Raw genomic sequence first — 19,770 nt, 5'->3', positions numbered from 1 at the left:
ATGGTAATAAAGTTGCAGGGTCAGGCCTAGGTTAGTTAGGAGGGGTGAGAGGAGGATCATGTGTTACATTATCCCTCTCAAAGCATTGAGCTTTGAAAAAAGATTCAAGACAATGGGGAAAACGTTTAATTTAGGTAAGTATACGTAAAATAAAGATGAATTAGCTATACAGTACAACCTCAGCGTTATGAACACTTCGGCAATGGAGATTATTCGTAACTCTGAAACATTTATAAATCTGAACAAAACACTATAGTTGTTCTTTCAAATACAGCTTTGAAACTTTATTATGCAGAAGAAAAATGCTGCTTTTAACCATCTTAATTTAAATTAAACAAGCATAGAAACAGTTTCCTTACCTTGTCCAATTTTTTTTTTATACTTTCCATTTATATTTTTAGTAATTTATGTTTAACACACTACTGTACTGTGTCTGCTTTTTTTTCCCCCTTGGGTCTCTGCTGCTGCCTGACTGCGTACTTCTGGTTCCAAATGAGGTGTGAGGTTGACCGGTCAGTTCGTAACTCTGGTGTTCATAACTCTGAGGTTCTACTTTATGTAATATTTAACAGGATATAGTTTATTTGTGCTGTTTATCTTTGTACCTCACTTTTTTAAAATGTACCCTTATTTAATTTTAAAAAGGGAAAGAGTACCTCATACAGGTTGTGACTCACATCTCCTTTGGCAAAGGATCCCATTCTTTGCAAACAACTCTTACCTCAGACCTGACAAACTCACTACACCAAACAAATTGAGAAGTCAAAAAAAATTAATTTTGGCTTGAACAACAACAAAAAGTTACTAACCTTTTGTGACTGCTGTTTTTCGATACACGTTGCACATGTGCATTCCGCTCTTGGTTTGCATGTGCCCCGTGCATAGTCACCGGAAATGTTTCCCTCAGCCAACTCTGAGCCCCTCTCAGTTCTTTCTTTCTGGAAACTCTGATGTAGAGAAGTAGGAAGGTGGGTTGTGGAATGGACGTGTGCACCACATCTTGAGAAACAACAGTTATGGAAGTTTAGTGGTTTTTTGTTCTTCAAGTGATTGCACATGTGCCTTCCACTCTTGGCGACTCCCAAGCAGTAAAATAGGTGGAGGGATCAGAGTTCACATACACACTGACTGTAGCACAGTTCGACCAAATTTGGCTCTAGAATAATAGGTGATGGCGTAATAGGAGGAGAAAGTGTGCACTCATGACCAGGTTGCTGCTTCACAAATGTCCGGTACAGGGATCTGTGCTAGTAATTCTATTGAGGACACTGCAATCTTGTGGAGTAAGCAGTCAGCTTGTCAGGTAGTCTGCCAGGTCATAACAAGCATGGATAAAAGAAGTTATCCAAAATAAAATTCTCTGTGAAGAGACTAGATGAACTTTCATTCTGTCCACTATAGCCAAAAACAGTTGGGTGGACTGCCGAAACGGTTTGGTCCCACCCATGTAGAATGCCTGTGCTTATCTAACAAGTATAGCCATTGCTTGTCCCAATTTGCGTGTGGTTTGGAGTAAAACAAAAAACAAACAGGTAAATACATTGATTGATTGATAAGAAAATATGAAACTACCTTAGAGAGAAAACTCTGATGAGAGTGTAAGTGAACTTTATCTTTAGAAAAGATAGTGTATAGTGGATCGGACATGAGGGCACACAGTTCAGAGACCTTCTGGCAGAAGTGACAGCAATTAGGAAAACCACTTGCCACAAAAGTGTAGAACGGAGAATGTTGCTAAAGGCTCAAATGATGATCTCATAAATTTAGTCAAAACCAAGTTCAAGTTCTAAGGGGGAACTGGCTCCCTTATTGAGGGTATGATCTTTCGAGACCTTTAATGAATCTACTTGTCATGTCATTAGAAAAAACAGATCAGTTATCCACACAAGGATGGAAAGCTGATATTGCTGTGTAAGGAGGATTGGGTGTCCCTCCCCTTCTGACGGGGCAGGAGGCCGCACCCCCTCCCTGCTTCTCAAGCAGGCGCAGCTCACAGCTAGTGAGTCTACCTGGTGATTAGTCCAATTAGCAGTTAGTCCTTCTGCCAAATCCCTCAATCAGGGCAGTGAGCACTTAGCAGTCTTGGCTGACATTCAGCCCAGGCCTTAATTACTCTTTCCGCCCCAGTCCTTCAGTCAGGGCAGTTCACAGTTTATATCTCAGGCTGAGTCCATGCGATACAGCCCAGCACTTCAGGGTGGGGAATTAGCTCCCAACTGGGAGTGACAGCAAATGCGCCTGGCGCCCTAGCTCCGGTGGGCACCAGAACAATTCAGGCCTCCTGGCTTATTAGTGGGGAGGTGGCCCCCCTTCACAGGTGGGGTGCCCAGGGTAGGGGGACACAGGCCTCCCACTCCAATACCCTATTAGTGGCAGGGTATTGAGCCACTAGGTTAGCGGGGATCCACCTGCAACACGCTGGCCAGTTCACAATAACTCCACAGCTGAACCCTATTCGGCGTCCCTGGGCTCCTTCCTACCCTCCCCAGTTTGGGGTACCTGGATTCCGGGGTCGTCCTCAGTCTCCCCGGGGGAAACAGTCAATGGCCGTGCCGGCAGTTCATTGGCGTTGCTGGTCTCCGGCAATTCAGGTAACTCCTCTGGTCGGGCAGCCATCTCCTTCAGCTCTGGGCCCCGGCAGCAAGGAAGAGATGTCCTGCTCCTCTGGCAGCCCTCTCCCTACTGAGCTAGGAGGTTGGCCTTTTATAGTCCAGCTTCCTGTCCCACCCCTCTGCTTCCGGCGGGGCGGCTGCAGGTGGCCTGGTTCTGCCCACCAGGGGGCGATCTCGGATCTCTCCCCTTCTGACAGGGCGGGAGGCTGCTTCTCCTCACTTCATGCTGCCAGATGAACCTTGATAGAGGAAACTGCTAAGCCTTGCTGTTTCAGGTGCAGCAGATAGTCAAGTATATGTTGGATAGACAAATGTATATGCAAAACTAAGGGCTTGTCTTCTCTATGGAGCTAAATCGGCGCTGCTGCAATCGATGCAGTGGCATCGATTTAGCGGTCTAGTGAAGACACACTCAAATCGATGGGAAAGCGCTCTCCCATCGATTTCTGTACTCCACCTCAACAAGAGACAGAAGCAATGTTGGCAGGAGAGCGTCTCCCATAAACATAGTGTAGTGTGCACTCCGCAGTAAGTAGATCTAAGCTACGTCGACTTGAGTTACGCTACTAACGTAACTCAAATTGCCTAACTTAAATCAACCAGCAGCTGTAGACAAGCCCTAAGGTATGACAAGCCCAGATAAGTAGCAGAAATCCCTCTACCAGGGCCACCTAGTAAGACCCGGCAAACTTTCTCTGAGCAAGTCTGCTCTTTGGGATTTAACATGGAACTTCCAGGTTGTTAAATGAAGGGACTGCAGGGTCAGGTAAAGCAGCCGACCATGGTTCTGAGAGATCAAGGTGCAACAGGAGTGATTGGAGCTGCCGCTGAGGTCCTGTAGAGCGGAGAACCAGTGTTGGCAGAGGCATCCCAGGGCTATTAATATAGCCTGGGTGGGCCCCGCTTGATATTCAGTAGCACTCTGTGCAGGAGTCGGGGGGGGGGGGGAAATCATAGTAAAGCTTTTCTGTCCAGGGTAGCAGCATGACAACTGTGAATTGGAGCCCAGACTGTGGTCTTGCAGGGTGCAGAACTGGTGACATTTTCTGTTGTACTTGTTTGCAAATAGGTCTATTTGGGGAGTCCCCTGCTGCTGGAAAAAGAATCTGGTTACATCTGCACGAAGAGACCACTCGTGGTGACTGGAAAATGACCTGCTCAGGTGGTCTGTTAGCTCATTATGGATCATTGCAGGGTAAGAGGCCTCGAGACTGATTGAATGGGCTATGCAAAATTCTCACATGTGGACTGCTTCCTGACAAAAGAGTGAAGAGCGAGCTCCTCCTTGCCTGTTGAGGTAAAACACTGCTGTGTTGTTGTCTGTAAGAACAAACAGGTTTCTCCCCTGGCATGAGGCAGGTAAGCCTGACAGGCAAGACAAATCACCCTGGGCTCTCTAACGTTGATATGAAGAGAGAGCTTCCTTAAGGGCCAAAGACCTTGAGTTAGATGGAGCCCCAGGTGACCTCCCCACCCTAGAGCCAATGAGAGAGACCAGAGTGACTGACAGTTGAGGGTGGACAAAGGGAACATTTGCACACAGAGGATCCAACCACCAATTCAGCTAAATTAGAACCCGTGAAGATACTGTGAGCACAGGGTCCAGATGAAGATGGCTTAGCAAGTACACTGAGGCCAGCCACATCTGGAGGGGTGTGAGGTGCAGCCGTGGCATGGTGTATTACATATGTGCATGAGGCCATGTGCCCTTGGAGCCTCATACAGTTTTGGGCTGCATGAATCTTGATGTCTGTCACAAGAGATCAAATAGACTGGAATCTTGACTCCGGGAGGAATGCTCTAGCTTGGGTAGAGTCCAACATAGTCCCTATGAACTCTATCCTCTGTACTAGGCAAAGAATAGACTTGGTTGCATTGATCAGTAGGCTTAAGGCCTTGAAGGTTGACTAAGTGAATTGAATGCTGGATATAACCTGGGCTTTGGGCTGGTGCTTGACAAGCCAGCGGTCCCGGCAAGGACAGACCTGCACTCCTAGTCTCCTGAGGAATGCTGCCACCATGGCCATACATCTTGTGAACACCCAAAGAGCTGCAGACAAGCCGAACGGAAGCACTGTGAACTGGTAATGCGAGTGCTTCACTACAAACCAGAGGAACATCTGTGCCCTTGGTAAGCCAAAACATGGAAGTAGGCATATCTTAAATTGAGGGCAGCATACTACTCTCAAGGATCCAGACAGGTAATAATGGATGCCAGGATGATCATGATATAGCTGTTGAACTGATACAGGTCTAAAATAGGTCTGAGACCTCCCTTGGCTATCGGGATTAGGAAATAATAGAAATAGAAAACCTTCCATATTAAATTCTGCAGAACCTCCTCCATGGCTCTCACCTGAGGGAGAGATTAAACCTCCTAGACCAGAAGTTCTTTGTGAAGGGGGTCCCTGAAGAGGGATGGGGAGGGACAGAAATAAACTGGAAGGTGTATCCCACTCCCACTTCTACAGTGCTCAACACTCAACAGTCCGTGGCGATATGGGATCAATCTCTGAGGAAATGGGAAAGGTGGTCTGCAAACAAAGGAAAAACAGGGTCTGGCATCCTGGGAACTTGTATGCCATCTTTGAGCTTCCCATCAAAACACCTGCTTAGAACCTCCTGGATGTCTAGGTGGGCAAACATTGATACAGAGGTAGGTAGAGGAGGCAATCTACACCTATAACCTCTACTCTTCTTTCTCTGCAGGTCCTGTCGGATAGCTGGAGCAGAATACTGGAGAAGCTGCTGAGGCCTGAAGTGCTTCCTGGAAGGGACTGGGGTGTACAACTCAAGGGACTTTAGAGCTACCTTGGAGTCTTTTAACCCATGGAACTTAGCATCAGTCTGCTCTCAGAGGGGAGATACTGCACTGTCTGTTGGCCTCCTACAGGAACCCAGAAGATGGCACTCAGGAACTCCTTCGCATGGCCACTAGTGAAGCCATGGATCTGGCAGCCAAGTCAGCTGCATCCAAAGCATCTGGCAACAAGGCCCTCACTATCGATTTTCCCTCATCCACTAGCAAGGAGAACATCTGCCTTACATCTTCTGGCAGCATGTCATTAAATTTTAGAATGGAGTCCCATACATTAAAGTCATACACACCCAAACGTGCATGCTGGTTTGCAATCCTGAACTGCAACCTCCCCAGTAGAGTAAACGTTCCTACCAAACAGCTCTAACTTTTTTTTAGTATTTTGATTTTGGGGTTGAACCCTGATGCCCCTGTCTTTGCCTCTCATTGGCAGCTACCAGGGACCTGGGGGGTTGGGAATAAAGGAACTCGTTACCTTGGGCAGGTACATAATACTTGCGCTTGGCCCTTATAGTAGTGGTGGAAGGGATACAGGTGTCTGCTGCAGTGCCTTAACTGGGTCCATAATGGCCCCCATTGAGAGGCAGGGCCACTTTGGAAGGACCTGCAGTGGCTAAAATATCAACCAGGTTGTGTGAGGATTTTTTTACTTCCTCCATCTGCATGTCCAGACTTAATAATTCTTGGTGTGCCTTATAGTCATCTGGGGTAGGCGACATGCTTCCCTCCCCCCCACCTCCCCACCCCTCCGTGACAGCCTCATCAGGGGAGGATGAAGAGGAAGCCAGTTCTATCTGTGGATGCTCTTCCATCATTTCTTGATCCAAAGGATCCTGTTGAGCCAGTTCTTGATGTCTGGTACCAGGCCCGGTACTGGAGGCAGGAACAGGTGCTGCCCAGTGGGTAGGTGCCACATGTCTTTTGGAGGCCACTAAACAGGAGTTAATGGAATACAATCTGGAAACAAGGAGAAAGCACCACAGATTCCAAAAAGGCCACTGGCCAGGGGTGAGCCCCCTAGCGACGCACCCCCAGCCAGCCACACGATGGTACTCCTGTGATAGGATCCATGGAAGGGTGGAAACATCTGTAGGAGGGGTAGCAAGAGTGGTTCTGAAGATGGGAAATATAGGACCTGATCTCCGATTTGGAAGATGAGTCTCTTTCTGCTGTCTACAGAGGTCCAATTGCAGATCATGCCAGTGACTGCCGCAGAGGTGGAGAGGCCTGCAGAGAGGATAGCATCACAGGTGTTTCCCTTTAATGGTACCATCAAAGGGTGAGCTGTCAGGAGTATGTGAGGCTGGCACAGCACCAAGCACTGCAGCGATCCTGCTGGTTCTCCTGTGTCTGCTGGCACTGATAGTATTGACTCTTGCACTGCCGGCAATACTGGTACTGACAGAGTCAAGGCATTGGCAGCCGCAAATGCCTCCGGCACAGTCGGTACCGGGACAGCATCAGTATGGTGTGCTGCTGCAGAGGTGGAAGGAGCTCCTTCTGGCTCCAGACTCCATGGCACTTACCCAGATGCCAGAGTCAATGGTTCCATCTTCTGCAGAGGAGTGCTTAGACTTGGACCACACTCTCCTCTTAAACCCTTGCCTAGCAGACTTGGGTGCCTGGGACCTTCCTCTTTTGGCTGTCTACTTCTTATGCCTCTTTTAGGCATTGAGGATGGTGAATGGTGTTGAGACTCAGGCACAGAGCGAGGTGCAATCCTTACCGATGCCAATGCACCCAATGTCGAGTCCACCAACCCGGTTCAGATGGAGGTCTCAAGGCAGCCTCCATGAGTAAAAACTCTAGCCTGGCTTCACGATCTTTCTTCGTGAGAGGCTTACAGTGCCTGAAAATTTGGCAACGCTCTCCAATATGAACCTCCCCTAGGCACTTTAAGCAACTTGAGTGCAAGTTGCTCATGAGCATAGTTTTATTGCAGGAAACACAGGACCTGAAGCCTGGTGAGAGGCATCTTCCAAATCCCTCAGTACCGGGAATCGACCAAAACCTTCAGGTGGAGTAAACACCTATCTAACTATACTAAACTCTAATAACCTTAATTAAACTAAACTATTTACAATAAAATACAAGAGAACACAGTCCACTGGGAGTATTTGCAAAAGCACGAAGGGCAGTTCCAGCAACCGTCACAGGTGGTGAGAAAGAACTGAGGAGGCTTGGGGTCGGCTGGGCCTTTTACACCAGCTCCAGCAGCAGGCACTAGAGCTGCCCCAACAGGTACCACTGAGGGAAATATTTCCGGCAACTGTGCACAGGGACATGCACACCAAGAGTGGAATGTGCATGTGCAATCACTGGAAGAACTATTTGATTTCAAGTTTTATTTTTTTTTTAAATAAAATTGAAGGAAATTTCAAAACAAAGTCATTTCAAATAAAAAAATCAAAATGTTTCTTTCAAAAATGGCAAAATAAAATTTATTCTTTGCTAAACAAAACCAAAACCACCACAATTGTTGTTTTGCCCCAACATGAACATTTTGGCAAAACAAACCTAAGTTTTCAAAATATTTTGTTGGTGCTGAATCTACATTTTTCACTGGAAAAAGTTTCAGCTGAAAAATTTTGCCTAGCTCTAGGTAGTATGCATCCAACAGACCTCCCTTCCTTCCATTTTTTTCTGTGTTTCAGCCTCTAAAAAGGAGTCTAGGTATCATTATTTACAGAATGTGTTACAATTCCTGTTTTTTCCCCTCTTCTGTCTATATCACAATGTTTTTATTGTACGTTTATTTTTGTCTTAAATTGACAATGCTTTGTATTAAGTGGCATGTAATGATGTACGTTCATACTGATGCTCATTATTGCTCACTTGCAAGCCATGCACATTTTCAAATATTAAGGAAAGATGAAAAGGAGGTCAACTGAGGCAATAATAGAACATCAAAGCATAATTTACCATTTTAGCAAAATTTCTTTTTTTAGGTAGTTAGACCCTATTTATATGTTTTTGGGGGTGGGGGGGGAGTTGCAAAACCCTGGTGTTGATAGAAACATTTTTTTTAATTAAAAATTCTCTTGCACAATACTGTAATACTTGGAGTGCAAATGCAGATACTGCAAGTGCAAGAGAAATAGAAAGTGACAGTGAAAACTGACTAGACTTAAATGAAACTGACTAGTCCAGTTTTATTGGTCATATGAAATAAAAGGCAAAAAAGTAGTACACTGATAATACAAATATTGAAAAGTAAGCTAGATTTTGAAAAAGTATTTCAATTTAAATAATCTGTTTAACACAGTAAAGGAATTTTTTTCTTAAAATAAAAAGAAGTTTTTTAACCAAATTCCATTTCATAGAAGTCATTTGTTCCAAAGCTTTCATCCTTTGCCACTGCACATATATGACACCTTACTTTGCAGAACATATAGTGTTCTTTGGGTTAATCATAGAATATCAGGGTTGGAAGGGACCTCAGGAGGTCATCTAGTCCAACCCCCTGCTCAAAGCAGGACCAATCCCCAGACAGATTTTTACCCCAGTTCCCTAAATGGCCCCCTCAAGGATTGAACTCACAACCCTGGGTTTAGCAGGCCAATGCTCAAACCACTGAGCTATCAGCCTATTTTTATTATTTGTTACTATTAATATTATGGTAACGTCCAGAAGTCACAATCAAGATGGGGATCCTATTGTACTAGACACTATACAAACATATAAAAAGACATGGTGCCTATCCTGAAGTGCTTACAAGGTGGAAAAAAATCTGCACGAGTTTCATGCGTCCTAAGAGTTTTCCATGGGAAGTTTGAAAGATCTTGCAAAATCCCAAGATCTCTTTTCAGTGAAAATAGAGAGTTTTTTGAACTCTTATAAAAAGAGGATCTGACATAAAAAGTTATATTTAAGTCCTTCCCCACTCTTTACTAACTTATCTTTTCATTTATTTTCCTCTACACTATTCTGTACTAATTTTGCAATGATTCAATAATTTCTTCCAAAAATAGAGTGCAAGTCTGGATGACAAATTATAACTGATGATTGATTTTGTATTGCATTCACAGATCAGAAGATAAATAAAGGTAAACAGAGATTATTGAAAAGATGACCAAGGATCTTACTGAAATGGAAGATTAAAGAGTTAATAAGACAGAGGTTCATAGTAAAAGCAACTAACAGCTGTGATTAAAAAACATTTGGCTGCCAGTTTTTCCATGGACATCTGAGCAATACCTGTTTTATTTTTTGTATTTTGCTCAACTGTTAATTCACCAACAGATGTCACTATCCTCAACAGTAACATTACATATCCTATACATTTCTAAGTTATGTATGGTAAATTGAAAATACTTAAGCAGCTTGAGAGCCTCTATATTAAAAATACAGTAAAATATACTTGTGGCTTTAAATTATTGAGGTATAATCTATTTACTATACAAAATATACTATCGTTTGTATAGTAAATAAATGATACTTCAATAAGTTAAAGCCACAAGTACCCCTAATATGTTCCTAACAGATAGTTTTTTGAAGATTGTCAACTTACAGTACATCTACTATACATACCATGCCTGGTATCTAAATTTAGTCCACATTATACCATTTCCTGAGAAGAAACAGCTATTCCTTAATTTTATGCTATTAACATGTTGACAATTAACATACATAAAAATTAGGAAGTTGAAAGCTGAAGCTCCCTCAGCAATCTTAACAGTCTCATGACACATATGTAGTACTTTGTATTACTTTTTATTTAAACACTACAATGTTTTTTCGGCATAGCTATATCAGTCAGAGGTGTGGGGGGAAAATCCACACACTCTCTAGCCAATACAGCAATATCAACAACCCCCCCCCAGTGTAAACGCAGCTATGCTGACAGAAGACTGCTTCTGTTGGCATACACTGTGTCTACACTAGGGATTCTGCCAGCATAGATATATCGGCAAAGCATTTGTAGTGTAGAACAGGCCTAAGCCTAATAGGTATTACTGAATAACTGCAAGTGTAGACAACTCCTAACTGAATCCATGGTAGGGGCTAAACCAGTATAGCTATTTTGGTAAAATAATCACATACCCCTCACCAAAATAGTTATATCAGTACAAAAACTGTATGTAGAGCAGGCCTGAGAAAAGAGAGGAGAAGTATCATTATGAAGAACTATTCCAACAATGATCAAAGTGGGGGGCACATGAAGGACTAAACAGAGCAGTGCAAAACACTAATGAGGTTACCGGGAAGCACGACTGATTTAATTTTCCTGAAGGAGGTGCGGGAGTTTGGGAAACACTGGTGGAAGGTATTGAAGATGTGACTATAGTAGTATAAACAATGACAAAGATACTACATGTTATGTGAGTTAAAACTGCAAGAATTGTATTAGCCTGTTTTTCTACTTTTTTCCCTTTTTTTGGGAGAGAGATAATGATAAGAGTGCTCTCAATGTCAAACACAGGCATATTTCAATTCCTCCACAAAATAATTCCTTAATCAGCGTAACAACACATAACAAACATTTTTCATTTCCAAGTCATTGTCCAGTATGAACACTAACCAATTGAACAGTTCACATCCTCTCATTGGTATTTCTATTTTTAAGGCCAGGTCTGCACTAAAAATTAGGTAAACCCAGCTACCTTGCTCAGGTGTGTGAAAAAGCCACACCGTTGACTGATGAAGATAAGCCAACCTCACCCTACCCTTCTCTCCTGCACAGACAGTGCTAGGTTGATGGAAGAATTCTTCTCTCGACTTAGCTACCACCTCTCGGGGAAAGTGGATTAACTATAGCAATGGGAGAAACCCTTCCATCACTGTAGTGAGTGTCTACACTAAAGCGACAGCTGCAGCATCGTTTCTAGTAAAGACAGCCTCAGAAAAGCCAGAAGTCTGTCATTTTAGAATATCTGCTTGTCAGTGCAGCAGCACAAAACCTCCAAAAAACAAACAAAAAACACACAAAGGAGAGAGGTGCTGGTATGGCTTGAGAAGGAAGCAGATGCTTAATTGAACATGACACTATCTCCACTACATCTTTAAAAAAAAAAAAAAAAAAAAAAAAAGAGGTTAGGGACCTCATTATTTTTCATCTGCCTGGAGATGCCTATTCCATTATATCCAAGGCAAAAAGTCTACAAAAGAACTGATAGGTCTAGTGGACCAGCAGCAATTTAAGAAAACAATGAGGAAGATAAGGACCTTGCAAGAAAGCTAAAGTGATTTCTTTGCATCAGCCTTCACCAGAGGATGTTGGGGAGATACCTTATCCGGACCTCCTCTCCTCACATACTTAATTAGGTACTCTCATATCAGAAACTGAAGAGTCAACAAAAGAGGTGCTGGAACAAAACTGCTAATTTAAGAACAAATCACCAAAACCAAGAATTCTGATGTAATTTACAAGTGATGCTACACAAATAACAAAATAAATAAAAAAACAGGCTGGAAATCCAGTGAGAAGAAGATTAGGTTTTAGTTTTCAGATACCTGCTAGTTTTTGAAGAGTTGGAAATGTTACTATTTATAATTGATATTACAGTAGCACCTACAGACCCCCAATCAGAGTAGCATAAAAACCTGCAGCAAATACTGCCAGAACTCCTTTCTCTTATAATATTTTGGGATTTCAGTTTCCTGTCCTTACAAACACTGAAAACAGGAAATGTTGAAGGACAAAATTAAAAATGTAAACACAAAACCCTTCCAAGGGTCCCAGTTTAGCGTAGCTTCAGGAATAAACATTGTCCAGGTTGTCTCTAATCTTGCGCCAAACTGCTTTATCCATCCTGAGTTCTAACATCCCTTTGCAAAAACTTCCAAAGATTTACCTCTGTCTGGTGTTTTCTTTTCCATGGAGCAAAAAGTCTAGTAGTTTGATCAGAACCAACAGTGATAATAAATTCTCCTTCTGGATCCCACTTTACATCTTGTACACTGTTAAAATGTCCTGAAATCACAACTTCTGGAGTCCATTCTTTCTATTAAAATAACAGAAACCATAAATTATACATATGTGTGAGAGAACATGCATAAAAAGGAGCAATAGATTTATTTCTGTGTACCGTTTTACATACAAAATACATAGAACTGAATACAGAAGTCCATTACCAGACCTGACTGTCAGGAAGACACTAACAGGATACCTGAAACAGCAAAAGGTTAGATCAAGGTGAAGTGCCAGAGCATGGGCTGAAGAGGCTCAAGTCCTAGTGGGAGCTGCTCAGTGATTCTTGACTAACCGCAGATGGGAACATTCAGAGGAGGCAGCTGGACCACAGCCCAGAACCAGATGGAAGTTAGCTCATTCCCCAAGCCACTATCATTGCCCTTAGGGCATGTCTACAGCACTGGTCAGCACTGCTGCAATGCAGTGAGCGTTAATTTAGCGGGTCCGGTGAAGACATGCTAAATCGATGGGAGAGCACTCTCCCATCGATTTGTGTACCCCACCTTCCCGAGAAGCATAACGGAAGTGCATCACACAGCACAGTGTAGCCACCGCAGTAAATGGATCTAACTACATTGACTTCAGTTACGTTAGTCACACAACTGAAGCTGCGTAAGTTAGATTGATTTACCGCAGTAGTGTAGACCAGCACTTAGAAACCAAAAGGCTAAGAGTTTGAGGAGCCCAACATGCCTTATTCTCAAGGTCCAGAACTGAGAATCCTGGAGAATGATATCTTTAGACAAAGAATGGTTCTGTCATTTTAAAGTAAGTTAAATGGCACTTGGTGCACATACATTTATCATGATTTTTCTACTCAACAGTAAAAACAATAATATGGTTTTACCCTGTTAGCTGGAGTCTGTCTCCAAAGATGCAGTGCTCCATGGAAAGCATGAGCAAGAATCATTGAACCATCTGGGCTAAACTGACAGTCAAAAAATCCAAGCGTGTTACCACCCACTTCTCCTACACGGACCTGAATGAACAATTGAAAGTGAAATATTTATTGCTCAGTAACTAGTCTTTCATTAGTTGTAATCCTACCCCAAGCTCAGCCACATAGCACAATCTATATTTTGCATGCAAAAAACACGTTAAAAGAGCATTATTACTCCTGGGGGAATTCTGTGCCACTGCGTCTGCAGAATTCACAGATTTCTTTGCTTCCCCACAGAAAAATTACTTTCTGATGAGGAGGCAAAGGGAAGCCACAAGAGCAGTCACGTGCCCTTCCCCAGTAGCGTGGGCATGTGGTTTCGAGCACCTAGAGCAGCCAGTGGAGAGGTAAATCACTGGGGGGAGAGGGTGTCTGGGGACGCCCCGGCTAGTGCCGGATCAGACCATCCCCTAGCTGCCCAACCCCCATGCATCTGAAGCCCCTCCATACCCAAACCGCCTGCCACCTAGCCTCACCCCCCCACTCAGAACACTCCCACCAAGCCCCGCGCACCCAACCCTTCCTAGGTGGCTCCTACCCTGCGCCGGGCTCAGCTGCTAGTCCCAGATGGGCTGGGAGTGGGGGAAGAGCACCGCTCCCCTACACAGAGCGGCTGGGGTTGGGGCTGGGTCAGACCCACCCTCAGAAACCTTCCCCAGAGCTGCACCCCCCTATTCCTGCCCCCACTGCTCCTCAGCTGGGGGGGAGAGGTCATTATAAGGGGAGCTGCTCCCATCTGCCCAACTCCCGTGCATCCTGATGCCCCCATATCCAGACCCCCTTTACCGAGCCCCTGCACCCAAACCACCCCCCACTGAGCCACTCACACTTGAACCCCCACCCCGACGAGCCACACCCCCTATGCACCTGGACCACCCCGATGAGCTCCCCACACCCAGACCCCCACCCCACTGAGCCCCAACTAGCTGCACATGGACCCCCACCCCATGCTGCCCCACTCCCCCAGAACCCAGACCCCTCCGCTGAGCCCCAACACCCAGACCTCCCCTGTCAAGTCCCATTACTGCACACGTAGCCCCTCCTCACCCCCCCCCCTCCCGCTGAGCCCTAGCTACCTTCACCTGGACCCCACTGCAGAGTCCCATTGCCCCTGCACCCGGACGCCTTCCAACAAGCCCCTGTGTATCCGGACCCCACACAGCTCTTGCGCTGTGTTGGGGTCAGGTGCAGCCTCTCCACCAAGTCCACATCCTGGGAGGGGGGGGGAGGAGCACAGGTGGGGCTGCAGGGTGATCTCCCACCTCTGTGGACTCAGTCACCTGTGCTCCCCACTGCCACATTTATTTATTGACAAATAAAATTTGCAGAATCTTAATATACTGTATGCAGAATTTTGTTTTTTGGCACAGAATTCCCTCAGGAGTACATTGTAGTTGCAAAATCAAGGATACAAAAGTTAAGAGGTACCAAAATAAAGGTTGCTCATGACATTTTTATGTGGCCTCCTTGCATACATATATCAGGGCTCCTTCCCCAAATCAGTAAGTCTGTGGTAGAGCCAGGTATAGAACCCGCTCTCCTGCTCAGTCCAGCTCTTTAAACACAAGAGAACTTCTTGCAATCTTCTACCTCATTCACTATCCATCCTTGAACTGAATGAGAAATGGGACTTGTAGAACAACTGTGTGATCATGTAATCGAAGACTATTGTATTATATATGTAAGGGGACTGTACTAAGGTTGCACGGTCAAACTTATTTTTGGTATTTTTTAGCTTTTAAATTCTTGTCTTTGCAACTTTAGGTCATTTAATGTAGGTTTGTGTGTGTAATTTCCTAGGTTTAGTCAGAAGAAAAGAAAACAAATTCCATCATATGAAATCCTACATGGATCATCTATACGGTTTGAAAAAATGAAAACATATGTTCATTTAAAAATTTCATATTTTCTAAGTTTTTTCATGTGTAAGAGTTCAAAAGGACCCATTCTTATTTTTTTGTGAAAATTTTCAATGTCAAAACTTTTTCATGAACATTTTTATTTTTGATAAAAGGCTATTTTTTAAATGAAAAATCTTTTTGTCCAAAATTTTCACCAGCTCTTATTAAAACATTTAAATCCACAGCACAGACCTCTTGCTCATGAACTCAAGGAGTAACTGATGGCAATAGAAGCCTGTTATCCTCTTCCAACTAGCCACATACTTTGCCAGTGGTTTATACAACTATCTGCTAGATAGCAATGGACTGTTGGGAGGTAGGATTCCTGGGCTCTGTGTTTGGCTGTAAAAGGGATTGTGGATCAGTGGATATAGACAGCATAGCCAAATACACAGATATGACACGTTCATTCTGAAAAGCAGTGTGGCTGTGGATTAGACTTTGCTCTACCATATTAGAGAAAGGATTCTATTCCTAACTCTGCCTGAAGTGATTTGGTGCAGCCTCCCCATTACCTACATTAAAATGGGGAAGGGCAAGAGTGGAAATAATACTTACCTGGCCTCTTTGGTGTATAAGTGCACAGAATTATTAAACACCAATAAGTGAAAGAGCAGAAACTAGAACTCCTCCATTTCGGCTTCCAGCCCTGCACTTTTTCTCCTAGGCCAAAAGAGTTGCTGTAGCTTATAACTAACATATAGAGCTCAACATCTGTGTGTCTAGAGAACATATTCAATGCAAATGGAATGTTCGGAGATTTAGCAGTAAACGTCTAGCAAGCTCTATTGAATACAGTAAAACCTCAGAGTTACGAACACCAGAGTTACAAACTGACCAATCAACCACACACCTCATTTGGAACCACAAGTATGCATTCAGGCAGTAGCAGAGACAAAAAAAGCAAATACAGTACAGTACTGTGTTAAACGTAAACTACTAAAAAAAACAAAGGGAAAGCAGCACTTTTCTTCTGCATAGTAAAGTTTCAAAGCTGTATTAAGTCAATGGCTAGTTATAAACTTTTGAAAGACCAACCATACCATTTTGTTCAGAGCTACGAACATTTCAGAGTTCCGAACAACCTCCATTCCCGAGGTGTTCATAACTCTGAGTTTCTACTGTATATGCAACTGATGATTTTTAGAGACATTATCTGGCCAGATGTGTGTGGATTTTCATGGTGATAGCAAAAGGCATCTCTCTGACCTGATTAACATCACCAAGCCAATTTCAAATTCCTACTCCCAAGCACAAAGATACTATATAACTTTCAAAGAAATAATAACAACATTTAACATTAAGAACACAACTATTTTCTAAAACCTCATTCTCAAAAATGGTTGAAACTTTTTGCTGATATCTATACCTATATCCAAAAATTGACCTTAAGCAGAGACAAAACATAGAAAAATTTAGCCCAAACACTTAAAGTCTGGCAAAGTTATAAGTAACGGAAAACAGGGACTTAGAAAGTGTAAAGGAACCCTAAATATAGGTGTTGCAACCATATCTATCTGTATTAAAACACCATTACAAATACTGTAGTGGTATGTACTAATGATAAAGAAACTTATTGTGGCTTGCCACACATTGCAAATAAGTAAGCAAAAACATACAGCAGAAAAATTAAAATTATTACATCACAAAGTATACTTTGTTCCTTTTGAGAAATGTAGTTTTATTTATGTCATAGAGTATATCAGTTGAGTGAAGAAAAGAGAGAGTGTTTTAACAGTTTATGTAAAAACATCAAAGAATTCACTTTGCAATCAAGACCAGTTCTTGCAAATTTCAGCCCCAAAAGTGGAAAATTAGAATGTTATTCACAACTGAGTAACTGTGTTTAAAATGGCAACCTTAACCAAGGATATCACTAGCACTTCAGCTATAATTCAGTTTTGTCGGGTACTATATCTTTTGTTCAGCTGTTGCCCTTGAACTCGACAAGTGTTTTCTGCATTATCTTTTCTATATTTTGCATACAGTTCTTATTCCACTGCACATACATATAACTTAGGAAACATTTTCAAAGCAATGTATTCTACCTGAAATTTGCCACAATAAATTTAAAAAAACAAAGCACAAAAAACAAAAATCACAGTGAAACTTAAGGCAAACCCAATATATGTTAGGTTACACAGGTATGCTAAGAAAAACTGACCCTTACCTGTTCTAACCATACCCCAGATTCTTCATCTGGAGCCCACAGAATCATAGTTTTGTCCATTGATGCAGACAGTAGTCTCATTGGTTGTTGTATTATGCCATCTACAGTACAAAAAATAAATTATTCTGCTACTATAAATTAGAATGCTCTTGAACAGAATATGGCAATATTGAAATCTAAATATGCTGAAAATTCAACTGCTGTATTGCAAAATTTGTGCTGTAAACAATGAATAAACACCAGCCTTAACAAGATCAGGTCCTTGATGAATGCAAATCTCTGATAAGGGTATGTTAAAATATTGTTTCAAATATTTGTTTGTGTCAGGGCTATGCTAAAGGAAAGTATAAAAATAAGCAATTTATACTGTTACTTTCACATTAGGATTTTCAAAGTTTTGATTTAGAGGAAACAAAAGCTAGCACACATTGATAACACTAAAGACCCCAAGATTATGAATCACAATTCCAAACTCTTTCTTTGTAAAGATGTCTATTGTATTGGATATATATCATTAGATTATTATTGCTTGAAAGCGGGGGGGGGGGGGGGGGTATAATGCTATTCATTGTTCTACAAACTAAAGCAGTAACTGTTCTTTCATGTATTTAGAAGAAATAGTTTATTCCTTTATTTTTTTAAATCCCTGATGCTATGGCTGGGGACAGAGAATTGCAGACTCTCTAAAGAAGAATGTTTTCAATTACCATTGACTAATTAAATATTAATGCATAGCTTTAAATAATTTATATCTGAAAAACAGACAAATTCAAGGGATTTCTCTGAAGAGTTCTACTAATGCATGTAAGGTTGAAATAAAGAAATTTCAGAATGCCAATATTTTATTACTCTACCAATTTTTCTATATTAAGAAAAACAAGGAAGGGCATTTGAGTTAACATTGATCTTCTGGAGAGATTATTAAAAACAAATCTTCATCTTTACAATTTATTTTTAGTTTGTGTTGAACAAACTGAGGTGAAATACCACAAGCTGTATAAATCACAAATCAAACAAAGCCAGTACTACATGTAAAACATTCATATACTATATTCATATTGTCTTTTATCAAGGCAACATCAATAAAAGGCAAAGCATCATATGGTGCACAACAGCAAATAAAGTAGGAACACCATACAGCAGGACCTTACGATACATGCAAAAATGTTCTGATTGCAAAATTACAGAGAATGTTCCAATAGCTTCTCTGTGGAAACTCTTGCCCACAAAAAGGTATATAATGTATAGCAGCACCATGTTTATACATTATCTGGTAAGCTATGTACTTTATGTACTTTCTTCCTACCTTTCAAAAAAGAAGGCTGCCAGTGAACTGCAAAAACCCAATTTTCATGGCCAGCTAACACGGACTCCAGAATAACTGCATATGTTGTCTCAGTATCTACCATAGAACAGAGGGAATGAGACTGCTTATTCTTCAATAGCATTTTGATAAGAACAAAGATCTTTCACATTTTCACAAATACAGAGACAGCTGCTATAGTGATACAATTCAATGAGAAGCCTTAAAAACAAGCAAAGTGAACTGCAATATGGTACCCTGCACTGCTGGGTGGCTCACACCCAATGTGGGCACTGCAATGCACAGGCCAATCCTATTGCCCTCTCTGGAAATGGTACCAAAATTAAAGGTAATTTGTAGCCTTACTCTACTCTCCATGATGTTGGAAATTAGCAAATTAAGGCTGCCCTGCATAAATTGAAATACTCATAACTATAGAATAATCAGTCTAACTCACTGCAATGCACTTAATTATAAAAATATTTCTGACCTCAATCCATAGCTCAAGTCTTACACAAGGCGGTATGTGAGGTATTTATAACAGTTTGTGTAATGTATTATATTTTAATATGATCTTTAAGTACTATATTTAAAGAGAAGCAAAGATTTTAAAATAATATGTTAATAATCAAAAAAATAATAATTTGGCCTCTGACACATGAGATTCTCTGAATTACTATATATTTTTTAGAAATTTCTATAGAAAATTACTTAGCACCCTATGTAAAGGAAATCATAATGAACCTGTCTCCAGCACAGGGGCAGATATCTGGGAGTTTTTCAAATGTTGTTATACTTCTCCCTTTATAAACCTCTGTGTAAGAAGACTAATGAATTTTGGCTATAATCTCCATAAACATGATGTTTCCAATGCTCACAAGTCTAACTCCTACAAAATGTTAAATATGTGCAAACATGTTGATACCATAATTCTCTCTCTCTCTCGTTATATGAAGAGCTCTGTATGAGTTAGTTAGGACTAGTAGGACTAGTTAGGAAATAGGACTGAGTAGATTTGTAGGCTCTAAAATTTTGCATTGTTTTGTTTTTGAGTGCAGTTACCTAACCAAAAAAAAAAAAAAATTCTACATTTATAAGTTGTGCTTTCATGAT

At 41.9% G+C, this 19,770-nt stretch overlaps 1 protein-coding gene across 2 annotated transcripts in view; it reads right to left on the bottom strand.

The window, feature by feature from the left end:
- ELP2 (elongator acetyltransferase complex subunit 2) overlaps nucleotides 1–19,770 on the bottom strand; it is a 120,451-nt gene that overhangs the window by 45,026 nt on the left and 55,655 nt on the right. For both annotated transcript variants that reach the window (XM_026659236.1, XM_026659237.2), the window contains exons 9-12: nucleotides 18,661–18,756; nucleotides 17,355–17,455; nucleotides 13,191–13,322; nucleotides 12,225–12,374 (exon numbers count right to left, since the gene is read on the bottom strand). In XM_026659236.1, the coding sequence (XP_026515021.1) occupies nucleotides 12,225–12,374; nucleotides 13,191–13,322; nucleotides 17,355–17,455; nucleotides 18,661–18,756 (479 nt within the window). The remainder of the gene's footprint in view (nucleotides 1–12,224; nucleotides 12,375–13,190; nucleotides 13,323–17,354; nucleotides 17,456–18,660; nucleotides 18,757–19,770) is intronic.

This window comes from Terrapene carolina, unplaced genomic scaffold (assembly GCF_002925995.2).
Source record: "Terrapene carolina triunguis isolate 2854851 unplaced genomic scaffold, T_m_triunguis-2.0 Scaffold613, whole genome shotgun sequence".
Lineage (NCBI taxonomy): Eukaryota > Metazoa > Chordata > Testudines > Emydidae > Terrapene > Terrapene triunguis.
Note: the sequence above shows the minus strand (reverse complement) of the source record. Positions and strands in the feature narration are given on the sequence as shown.